The following is a 12,098-nucleotide window of genomic DNA, read 5'->3' as shown; positions in this document are numbered from 1 at the left end:
ACAACCTAATCGTGTATTGAATCCTTAATTGATCAAATATGCTTTTAACTTTCACATACTCCCACTGTCAATTAAAATCACTTTGCAATTATTGATCATATCCCACTTCAAAGTATTTGATTGTAACCCTTTATTATGGGTGTCAAACCTTAATTAACATTTTCTTTTCCATAGAATTCATTTTTCATTCCCTACTCATCTCTTTTTGCTATTTGGATAATAGCCTGTAAATTTAACAAGACAATTCTTGATTAGATTTATATTTATTTCCAACAAAATAAACTTTTAGTTTACTGTACCATTTCTTTTGTAACTCTTGATGTTTCCTTAAAGATTTCAACCAGTTGATGAATGCCACCCTTAGGCTCATCGAAGTGGAGTGCGGTTTGGAACCGAGTTCGTGCCACGTTGACACCAAACACCGCCCCTGGGTGCGGTTTCGTGCGGTCTTGGCCGCACTACGGCTAGAAAGAACCATCGTCTGTGATCGGTTGGTGCTTGATTCCCTTTTTGAGCGTTGAACGGTCCATTGATTGAATTCGTTTTTTTTTAACTTTACTCTCTCTCTCTCTCTCTCTCTCTCTATATATATATATATATATATATATATATATATATATATATATATATTACCACCACCCCAATACCTTCATATGATTAACCGATTTTTTCACCTCCGTATTACCACTACGCGGTATGCTTCCGTATTTTCCGCAACGACCGGCGCAACCACTACCACAAACACTACCACAACCTGAAACAGATTTTAATCCATTTGATTTTTTGTCTTAACCCGAGTTTGTTTAACAAACACAAACACAACCAGAAACGGTCGTTTATGATTCCGAACCGAAATTCGTTATAGAAACTCAACCCACTCGAGCAACAACTAAAAGAAAAGAGAAGATGGAGGCTAAATGTTGGGAACCCCTGGAAGTGTTAGTGTTGGCACAATCGTGGATCAATATTTTATAAGATGCGACAGTTGGAAAAGACCGAAAGCATGACCGCTTTTGGATTCATGTTTTACATAGGTTCCATAAAGGAATGAACCGTGGAGAATACCGTTCAAAACATCAGGTGTATTCCAAATGAGGGAAGATGATCAAGGAAATCATGTTGTTTAATGATTTGTATAACAACATGAAACGTCAATGGAAAAGTGGAGAAAGTGATGAAATGATTTTGAAGAAAGCGTTGAAAGTGTATCAAAAAGAAAATCTGAAGGCTTTCAAGTTTTTTGAAGTTTGGAATTTTGTGAAAGATAACAAGAAATGACAAAGTAGCAAAACATCAGACGAGCATATCGACAGTGGTTCAAAACACAGCAGAACATCTGAGTCCGACCACACTACATCAGATGCCTGTGTTCAATTTGATCTGAACGAAGATGAACTTGTTCCAGTTTCACCACGTTCCCGACCAATGGGAAGAGACAAAGCAAAAAAGCAAAGGCAAAGACAAAGCGTCAGATTCAGATGAGTTCAAAGAAATAGGGCCCGACATGAAGGGTATAAAAGATAGAATGGACAAGATTTTGTAAATTGCTTCTGAAAAGAGAACTTCGGAAACAAAGGGAGAGCGACATGCGAATACTAGAGATGGACACGTCGAATATGACCGGGGACGAGCTTCAAGTTATTTTGGCAATGAAGGAGGAAGTGAAAAAACGTTACGTAAATCGTGGCTAATTTCTAGGTTTTTTTTTAATTAAGTTTTTAATCGTCCGGTGTGTGTGTGTGTGTGTGTGTGTGTGTGTTTTTACTAAGTTGTAGGTTTTATGTTTTTAATATGCTTTTCTAAATTTTTAGGTTATTTTTTAAGTTAAGCAATGTATGGTATTTGTATTTTTAATTAATGAAATATTATCTTTTTAAAATTATGTTTTTTTTGTTAAAAAAAAAGTTTTATTAAATTAAAATAGCTAAAAAACGAAAATAAAAGAAAATAAAAGTGTGCCACCGCTCCCTTGGTGTGGCAAGAAACCACACTAGTGTGGTAAAAAATGACGTGACGCTTATGTGACGGTGAAGGGAGTGCGGTTTCGGTGACACCACTCCCTCCAACCTTATTGAACCTCAAATTAGTAGCCTTCATCTGTATCCTCATTAGTAAACCAAATTCAACTACCTTTGACCAGATTGGTTGAATGCTTTTAGCATCACTAGCTTTTTGTTTCCATTTATGTTTTCTGAGAGGTAAAAGTGGTCACCGACACCGATAAGTTTTGTTCTTTAATATCAGTTAAGTAGCTTTCTACTTTCATAACAATATTATGTAAGTTTTCATCTTCACCCTGTTTTTAATCTACTAGTTTTAGAGTCATAATTGTGTTTAGCTAAATGGTTCTTGCTTCCTTCCTGGTGATAGGTTCCCTTTCTGATATATTTTTGCTTTTGTCAAATAATTTGTATTTTGTTTTCGTTCTGGTGATATTTTTCACAGTCGAAGATGAAGACAAATTTGGATGGGTAAAGAATTTTCTTGACGTTATTTATATGGATAATTTTTTTTTATGAAATTGTAATTTTTTTAAGTTATGAATATTATGATCAAATAATTTTTTGATAATGTTGGAAAGACATTGATATGTTTTTGATAATGTTAGCTAGACGATTGATATGTTTTTATGAGATAGGTTTTTTTAGAGTTTTTATAATAAATAAAATTTCATATTTATATAAACTATTTTATGTCTATGTTATAGTTTTGGTTGTTTGTTCAATTAATATATGTTTATTACAATAAAAACTATAGTTTTTTACTAGATAATGTTAAAAATATTGAATTCTATGAATTTTGTGTTATAGGGGTGTTTTTGTCATTGTCAAGTATTTTCATTCATTTTCTTTCTCTTTTTATACATACCAAACAACATAAACAAACATGACAATGGAATGGTAATTAACCATTCCATTACTTGGTCTATTCCATTCATTTGCTATTCTATTACATCCAACCAAACGTACCCTAAGATTGCAAACTAAACTTCTTCCGGGGTTAAGTTATTCTATCTGAACCAACTACAAACAAGTTCACAAAGTTTTCGGCAACCTCATAAAGAACATCGTTTGAAAGCAATAGCAATATTGTAAAATATACCTTCTCTTCTTGTTGCTTAAACTCAGCTCATCTTATTCACACCCCGGAAAATAGAAGCCAAACTTCCGGTTTCAACACTAGTTGCATCTTGATTTACACTAAAGCTTTTTTTTTTCACTGTAAAACTCTCGATCATCACTTGGGGAACCATCTTCTATGAAATAAAACCAATAAAGATTGATGTTATCTTTCACAAAAAAATAAATAAATAAATAAAAACGCAGCAACCCATGTTCATGTGAGCTTCAACCACACAAGTTGGATCTCTTTGAGGACTTCTATCTAAGGAGGAAATATAGACATCACCTTTTTTTTTTAAATAGTAGCTGCTGAAAAAAGTTGAACTGGCCAAATCAAGAGTTTTCCTTTGTGAATTTGGTGCTTTAGTGATGGTAGTTCTGACCCATTTTTGTTCCATAGGCGCCCAGTTAAACTTTTTAATCTCAGTATGAGTCGATAACGTTCAAATTGGATATTTACTTGCAATATTAATTTTATCCATTAAATTAAAAAGTTGAAAGTTTTCTTGTAGCTTTGATAATAAAAATGTTTGTGTCTTGTCTCTACCTGATGTTTCATGTGACGTTGAAACAAAAGCTGTCAAGATTCCTTGATCATATCTATTCACCTCTGATTTACATTTATTCAAGAGATTTTGTTATGTTGGTAAAGGTGGTCTTAAACTATAAGTCTAGGGTCCTATTGTGTAAATAGTTGGAAAGTATTTTGACTTTGACTTCTAGCTATAGAAGCTTTTCATTCAAGCTTTTCGTTGTTTTTTGCTTTGTACACTCTCATGAGAAGAAATAATAGGAAATCTATTCTGTTATCTTTCTTGTTAATTTCTTCCTCAAACTCATTTATTCTTATTTACTGCGCAACAAATTGGTATCGGATTTGGGGTGGGGATTTCAATCAAGTTGGGTCAATTTCAGAGGTTCTTTGCTGACTTTTTTTGAAGGGATAGGTTGAAGTGGGCAGAGATAAATTGAATTGTGATTCAGTCGCAACCTTGTAGAGGTTTATGGATCAAGGAAACAACATCTCAATCGATCCAAATCAACAAATGATTTGATAATGTGAAAGAACAGTTTCTAATCAGAGGAAGTCACCAATAAGCAATAAAGATTAGAGACAAACACGCCAAGATTTACTTAGAAATCAAAAATCAAGAAACCCCACAAAGAGGTCACTGACAGATCCACTAAAATTTAAAAAGTTCATACATTATTTATCATAAATATGATTCTAATATCCTCTAAATGGGAACCTGAAATCAAATTAAACAGAAGACAATATGAGATCAATGGTTTTCATTTTGAATATAGCTATAATTTACGAGTATATGGGAAATCAAGAACTCACAATTAGCTAAGAATACTGAAGCAAAGCTGGAGTATATATGTTGATGAAACTAGACATTTGAAGGTTTTGGCTTCTTATGACATGGGATCTTCATACAATCCAACATATTATTCGTGACAACTGCAGCTTCTTCACACAAGATAGAAAATGTTTCTTGTAGCACAGGCCTCTTTGATGCAGACAATTCAGTCACCAATCCATCAATCTGCTGCAACAATAAAATCAAGTCACAAGTATCTGATGTAGGAAGCTTTCTCAGTAATCCTTCACTTTTGCCTTTCTTGATCTGTGTCATCATTTTCCCAAAGTGCCATTGCTTTTCAAACGCTGATTGTACCTTCTGCTTCTTAACTTGTACTTTGTCATGTTCATGCATCTTCCTCTTGCAGCTCTTCCTTGGTGCATCCATTTGTTCCATATCACGTCCTTGTTTGGTGTCAGTAAGTGCTTTACGCTTCTTTAACTGATACCGAATTTTTGCAAGAAGTAGTGTTGCTAATACGATATCAGACATAACTTCAATCTCCTGCTGTGTTTTGCATCGTCATCATTGTCATGAATTTCCAACATATATAGATGCCTTTTATAATACAAATGCAACATGAATTTAACCCAAGAATATACACTTGTGTGTTGCATACCTCACAAGAGACCATTCTGAAAATGGAACATTGATCAGAACTATCTACTACCAGAGACGTAGTTGCTTTCTCGTTTGCTTCCACCTCCAAGTATACCCTTCCAAAGTCACTCTTTAAAAACTTTACAATCTTAAAGTTAGCAAAAGGAGAAGGTTGATTTGACATTAGTCCCATGGATGAAGAAAGAATCTACATAAAACATAACAAAAGAATATCATCGATATAGATTTAGTGTAAACCATGTTTTGTTTTTGTTCTGATCTTTAATTATCGTACAAGAGTATTTTCCGTTGTTGAAACTGAAAATCTTTGTAAGAAAGCAATTGATAAACAAAATCAATGACCAATACCTTGAGAATGTTCAAGTCAAGTGTAAGAAGTTTGACAGTGTGTAGCTGTTGAAGCAGAGAAATCATTTTAGGAGCATGTTCAGAGCTTAGGAAGGATAAATGGAGATCCACCTTCTCCAAAGAAGGGAAACCTTGTCCTTGTGTGGCAATTAGCTGCAAAGGATCATGACCTTTTATGACCAAGGAGATAAGGCTAGGTGCAGAAATCAGATGCTTCCCTTCGCCATGTGTAATAGTGAGATTCTTCAGTTGAGGTGCAATCACATCGATAACCTCCACACCCCAGAATGTCGGTTCCAATGTGAGATTAGATAGTTGAGGATGAAATATTTTGAAAACCTTCGTTTCACCAATTTTGCAATTTCTTAAGTTGAGATTCTTCAAGTTGGGGCACTTGGAGAAAAGATCAGTGCAGTTATCAGAGACTCTGATATTATAAAGATGCAATGTTGCTAAAGCTGGAAGGTCCCAAGCTGGTGTAGCCGAATAAGACCCATTATACCCAAAATTATGCAAATCAAGATGCTGGAGAGAACGAGAAGTATAGAGAGAAAGAGGGAATGCAACCTCATTCTCAGGCGACCATGAAACAGTCAATTGTTGGACATTGTGAGTTAACACATATTCAAGAAATCTTTTCATAAATTCATGGCTAACTCTTCCATCGGAATACAAAAAGACTGAAGACAAGTGAATTTGATAATTGCGATGAGACAGAACATTATTAACAAATTTGGAGAAGTCAGGCGGACTATTAATCTTGACGAAATTTATTAAATTGAGATAGGGCATTGATTTCCAGATAGACTTCCATCTAGATGACAAAACACTCACTCTAATAGAGTGTTCAAGCTCAAGAAAAGAGAGGATTTTATGGATAAGATCATCTGGCAAGCTGCTTAGTCTATCCTCTGCTAGGTTCATTCTTTTTAGCCCAAAAACTGCAATGAAACAAATGGAATGCAAATAAAACCAACCTGAAAGATTAGTTAAAGATCAAAAGATCAAATTCTACAATTCGACATTGCTTCAAAGTTCAAGCTCTCTACGATTCGTAAAAGGTTCTTAGGATAAACTAGGATATATTTCGTTTTCAATTTCAGTTAGCAACCCTATAAAACCAAAATCAGTTCAAACTATTACAAATCTAAATGATTATAAAGTGGTAATCACCCAATACCAAGTAGCAACAAACAGAATGAGATATTCATAAAACGACGTCCGAAAAAATACCTTTTTCCCCGCAGAAAACCTCGGATCAGATTTTACACAGATTGGATTGCCAAGTGTTGCTGAGATTATTGATTTATAGGTGCGCGACGTGCGTCCGTGCGTGTGTGAATTGAATCAATAATCATGGATCTGTATAAATTAGGCCCAACAATCCAATATACAGTTCCTTCGCTTATTTTATAGGGTTATGGATATAAAAGGATCAGAAAGTGTTTCTAAACTCTTTTTTAGAATTTCAAAATGCTTTGCCCGCGAGTTTCATTAAAAAAGAGAAAGGAAAGGAAGCAGAGAGATTTGGAAAGATATTTGCTCGAGACATGGCGGACGCAGACGCTGGATTTTGTAGTTATTGTTGGTCATAGTGTAGGTGTTGCCAGTAGCACATTTTACAATAAAAAATTCGAAAAAATTTGAAAAATTTATGCGTATCGGAAACGCAGTGGTTGGTTGGTTGTCAGTGCCATTGTGGGCATCCAAAGAGAACCGCCACTGCTCCCGAGTTTCAAGAAACAAAAGAGAAAGGTAAAGAATATTTAAATTAATTTTCCCTATAAACTATCAATCTCAAATTGGAAGGAACCAGAGAAAGAAAAGAAAGATCAATTACTTTCTTTTCTATTCTAATTACTTTCTTTTCTATTCTATGTTTTTCTTTCTTCCAATGAGTTCGAGCAGTGCCGGCCCAACTACATGGGCAGGTTGGGTTTAAGCCCAGGGCATCAAAAAAATTGGGGCATATTTTCTATACAGCAAGTAATATTATATATGTAATTTTGGCCCAAAAATTTAGTCCAATTCCTTCCTCTCAAATTCTAATTCAATCTTCTTAGTTCTCTAAAATTGATAGTCTGATACTGTGATACGATCTTCATCTCTAATTCTTGATTTCTAATTACTGAGACCTAAAGACATCAAACACAACCCGAAGATTTGAGAAATCAAACAAAACCTGGAGACTGGAGACCTGATTGCCGATTTATATTCTCATCCACTCGATTTTTAGGTAAGTTTTCTTCAATTGATTGTGATTTTGCTTGATTTTTGGGTGAGTTTTCTTCAATTGATTGTGATTTTGCTAAATACATAAACTTGCTGCCATCAATCATCGGTTCTTTGTTCTTAATATGAGTAATTGATTATTGTGATTTGTTGTAGGAACGGAAGACCTGTGTGGTTTCTCGGTTTCTGATTCTTTTCTCATCTTATGCTCTTCAACTGATTAGGGTAAATTTTCTATTTTTCTTCAAGTGATTTTTTTTAATTTTTGTTTAAACACCAAACTTGTTGCATCAATCTATCACCTCTAAACTTGCTTCAACCATCTGTTTGTTTTAGGATTCAGGAAATTTTTTTATTACCTGTTGGATTTCATCAGTTGGATTACAATAAAAAAAAAGTCATCTTTTGTTTCTGATACAAATTCGAGCATCAAATTCTGTTGTTTGGTATATGAGATTTATGGTTTACTTCAGGTATAGTTTCTGCTTACTATGGTTTGTTTATGAAACAAATTTGTGAATTACTTTTCTAAAGGTTTATTCTTGTTTCTGTGATGTGAAACAGGACTTGGGAGGCTGATTTTTGTTTATTTTAGTCTCTTGAAAGGTATATATTTATTTCATTGTAGTGCTATTAGTCAATAGTTGTTGAAAATGGATTTGTATTTCTGACTTTATGTTTTATTTTTCAGATTATAGACATCTTCAAAGTGGGAAATAAAAACGAAAACTTTAGTAGGTTGTATCTTTCTTTACTTAGCTTTTATAACTAGATTTATTGATTTTTTTTCTTTGCTTAGCTTTTATAACTAGATTTGCTGATTTTGAAACATGTTTCCCCGAAAACAACCATCGGGTGCTCAAAATAGAAAATGAAAAAGAAAAGAACAAGAAGAGGCTAATCAGTTAAGAGGGTCTTTGAATATATATTTTGTTAGAAATCAAAATTCTAATGATCCGGTTAATAATTTTAATGTTCCACCTAGTACTTCCAATGATTCGGTTGATATTTCCAATGATTTTGAAAAAAATGATTTTTTTGATAAAGATAAACCAAGTGATTTTAATATTTTTGATCCTAGAGTATGGGATGATTTAGATTCAAAAATGAAAGATTTACTAATAGAAAAAGGGCTAAATAGAGAAAGTTGATACCAACATAATTTTTCCAAAAGATTCACTTGGTAGACATTTTTCATTTGATTTTTTTATTCGGAAATTAAGAAATGGTGATTCTTGTGATAGAAAATGGTTAGTATATTCAAAAGAACAAGTAGTTTGGCAACCGAAGGAATTAAAGATTGGAAGCATCTTAGTGAAACATTAAAACAACATGAAAATAGTTCCGATCATATGGATAATTTAAGAACTTGGAATGAAACGCGAATTAGGTTAAATAAAAACAAAACAATTGACAAAGAAATTCAAGAAATGATAAAAAAAAAAATAAAATAAAATAAAAAAAAGATACCGAACATTGGAAAAAAGTTATGGTTAGAATTATTTATGTTGTAAAATGTTTAGCAAAAAATAACTTGGCTTTTCGTGGTACAAATGAAAATATTTATGAAAACTCAAATGACAATTTTTTAAGTGTAATTGAATCGATTGCGGAGTGGGATCCGGTAATGAAAGAACATTTTCGAATGATTCAAGACAAAGAAACACATAATCATTATCTTAGTCATAAAATTCAAAATGAATTAATTGAAATGTTAGCATCCGAGGTAAAATGTGCAATTATTAAAAAAATCAAAAAGACAAAATATTTTTCTATAATTCTTGATTGCACTCCGGATGTTAGTCACCAAGAACAAATGACTTTGATTATAAGATGTGTAGATTTGGAAAGTGTTCCATTAAAAGTTGAAGAGTTTTTCTTTAGAGTTTTTAATTGTAGAAGATACATCCGATCTAGGTCCTTTTAATGTTTTACAAGATGCCCTAAAATCTCTTGATTTGGATATTAATTATGTTCGTGGTCAAGGGTATGATAATGGGGCAAATATGAAAGGTAAACACCAAGGTGTTCAAAAACGATTGCTTGATAAAAATAATAGAGCTTTTTATATGCCTTGTGGATGTCATAGTTTAAATTTGGTTTTGTGTGATATGACAAATTCTTGCCAAAAGGCAAAAACTTTTTTTGGTACATGTCAAACGATTTATAATGTTTTTTTTCTAATTCAACCAAAAGATGGAGTGTTTTACTTGAGTTTATTGATGATCTAACACTTAAATCATTATCAACTACTCGTTGGGAAAGTCATATTGAATGTGTTAAAGCAATAAAAACACAATTTTATCAAATAAGAAAAGCTTTAAAAAAATTATATAAAATAAGTGATAATGGACAAGTGTGTAGAGATGCTGATTCACTAATAAATGATGAATATTCTAGTTTTGAATTTATTTTAAGTTTAGTTATATGATATGATATTTTGTACAAAATTAATTTGGTAAGCAAAAAGTTACAATCCAAAGAAATGCTTCTTGATGTTGCTGTAAAAAATTTAGAGGGGTTAATTAATTATTTTGAAGGATATAAGGAAAGTGGGTTTGACTTTGCTATTAGTGAAGCAAAAGAAATAGCAAATAGTGTTAAAGTTAAACCCGAATTTCCTCAAAAACACAATAAAAAAAGAAAAAAAATATATTTTGATGAAATCCCAAATACCGAAAGAGAACACCAATCTTCTCAAGAAGCATTTAAAAGGGATTATTTTTTTATTCTTATTGATATGGCTCTTGTTCAATTGAAAAGTAGATTTGAACAAATGCAATATTTTGAATCGATATTTGGTTTTTTGTTTGTTGATTCCAAATTAGTTTCTTTAGTTGATGATGAATTAAAGAAATGTTGTTTAAATCTTGAGTCCAATTTGAAAAATGGTGAAGATTATGATATTGATGGAGATGGTTTATTCATTGAGTTAAAACTTTTGCAGAAAATGTTGCCGGATGAAACATACAAAAGTCGAAGTCCTTGGACATCTATTCAAATAATGGAGTATGCAAGAAGAATGGATATGTTCCCTAATGTGTTGGTTGCATATAGGATATTATTGACGGTTCCGGTTACGGTTGCTTCCGCGGAAAGAAGTTTTTCAAAATTGAAGCTTTTGAAATCGTATCTACGAAGTACCATGACTCAAGAAAGATTGAATGGATTAGCAATTTTAAGTATTGAAAGTGGTTTTTTTAAAAATATTGATTATTGTAAAATAAGAGATGTTTTCGCTTCAAAAAAATGCGCGAAAACATCGTTTTAGGTGATTTTTTGTATATTTTGTTTGTATTATTTGTTTGATTATAAAAGTTACTGCATTTTTTATATTAGAAATTACTACATTTGTTTGATTATATGTTTTTGTTATTATACGGTACACATATAAGGGCATAATTTTTTTATCTCGCCCGGGTAGTATAAAACAATGGACCGGCCCTGAATTCGAGAGCGGAGTGTAGGTATTAAGTTTGTATCCTTACAAATTTGAAATTACATTGGGGTGTTTGGTTAAGCTTATTTAAGCTCATTTTTAGCTTATTACCAATTCCACACCGGTATAAGCTAAAAATGGTGTTTAGATAGAAATAGCTTATATCAGTGTCATACTAGTAATAAGTCAAAATGCATAACTAAGACGCCTATAATTTATCAACTTATAAGCAATAAGTTATAAGTTGAAAAATGTTTATGATTTTTCATAAGCTTAGTCAAACACCCTCATATATATCCATCTCAAACTATAAAACTCACATCTATATCCAAACTTTTAATTTAGTTATGTTTAAATTACCATAATATTAAAAAACTTATCTAGAAATCAAATTTCAATGTGATTATACTTCAAATACACTTCCAAATATTAAAGATTAGCATTAAAGCAATTACGATTAAACCTAATTGAAACATCCTCCACGTCATTTATTTCATGTTGTTCTCCCTCATCGCATCAAGTTTGATTTCCGTTCTTTTATTACATGGAGTTTAACTGTTTAAGTTTCCTCATCACATGGAATCATGCTTTTCGTTCATTTTGATTCAAATATGTGGGTCCTATGATGTTTGATTTTATGAAAACAAGGATTCTAACATTTTTACTTTTTGTAGGTGGATATCTATACCCCTAATTTGTTTATGATGCTCCCAGTTAATCTCCATGCTTAATAAAAACCTCTCCTATATGCCACATCATCTTATTAACATTGTTTCCTGCCACGTGTCTTTCCACCGTCAATCTCCTCTTTGCTTTTCCCGCCAATACAATCACAACATCCATTGAAATCGTATCCCTACATATCAGCATTTCAGTTGACTTAATATGCAGAAAATATATCTTATATCCTAAAATCAGGTAAATCTCATAAAATCAGGCCATACATGAAGTTAATTTGCTTTCAATGGA

The 12,098-nt window shown here is 32.5% G+C and overlaps 1 protein-coding gene and 1 long non-coding RNA gene across 3 annotated transcripts; one reads left to right on the top strand and one right to left on the bottom strand.

Moving 5' to 3' along the window:
- Positions 1-4,230: 4,230 nt before the first annotated feature.
- Positions 4,231-7,206, bottom strand: LOC145091804 (putative F-box/FBD/LRR-repeat protein At4g13965). Of its 2 annotated transcripts, none has more exons than XM_079029608.1 (5): positions 6,692-7,206; positions 5,459-6,399; positions 5,109-5,297; positions 4,468-4,996; positions 4,231-4,372 (listed from the first exon to the last, which is right to left on the bottom strand). In XM_079029608.1, the coding sequence occupies exons 2-4, from the start codon at positions 6,380-6,382 to the stop codon at positions 4,517-4,519; spliced, it is 1,593 nt and encodes a 530-aa protein (XP_078885734.1). In that variant the 5' UTR covers positions 6,383-6,399; positions 6,692-7,206; the 3' UTR covers positions 4,231-4,372; positions 4,468-4,516. The 2 variants fall into 2 exon arrangements, with proteins under 2 accessions (XP_078885734.1, XP_078885735.1); XM_079029609.1 differs by having other exon boundaries at positions 4,468-4,993.
- Positions 7,207-7,428: 222 nt separating this feature from the next.
- On the top strand, positions 7,429-11,030 carry LOC145091803 (uncharacterized). The gene is made up of 5 exons (XR_013702281.1): positions 7,429-7,694; positions 7,847-7,915; positions 8,027-8,163; positions 8,255-8,296; positions 8,382-11,030. It is a non-coding gene; the product is annotated as an uncharacterized LOC145091803 (long non-coding RNA).
- The last annotated feature ends 1,068 nt before the right edge of the window (positions 11,031-12,098 follow it).

This window comes from Lactuca serriola, chromosome 3, assembly GCF_051521515.1.
Source record: "Lactuca serriola cultivar US96UC23 chromosome 3, Lser_US96UC23_V15, whole genome shotgun sequence".
In the NCBI taxonomy this organism is placed as follows: domain Eukaryota; kingdom Viridiplantae; phylum Streptophyta; class Magnoliopsida; order Asterales; family Asteraceae; genus Lactuca; species Lactuca serriola.
This window is presented reverse-complemented; position numbering and strand designations above follow the sequence as displayed.

Bases quoted from the DNA above. Each gene is read 5' to 3' on its own strand.
- LOC145091804 (XM_079029608.1), bottom strand. From the start codon at position 6,382: ATGAACCTAGCAGAGGATAGACTAAGCAGCTTGCCAGATGATCTTATC. The intron at 5,298-5,458 runs GTATTGGTCATT...TGTTTTATGTAG, and splicing joins TTGACTTGAACATTCTCAAG to ATTCTTTCTTCATCCATGGG. The intron at 4,997-5,108 runs GTATGCAACACA...TGCAAAACACAG, and splicing joins TCAGAATGGTCTCTTGTGAG to CAGGAGATTGAAGTTATGTC.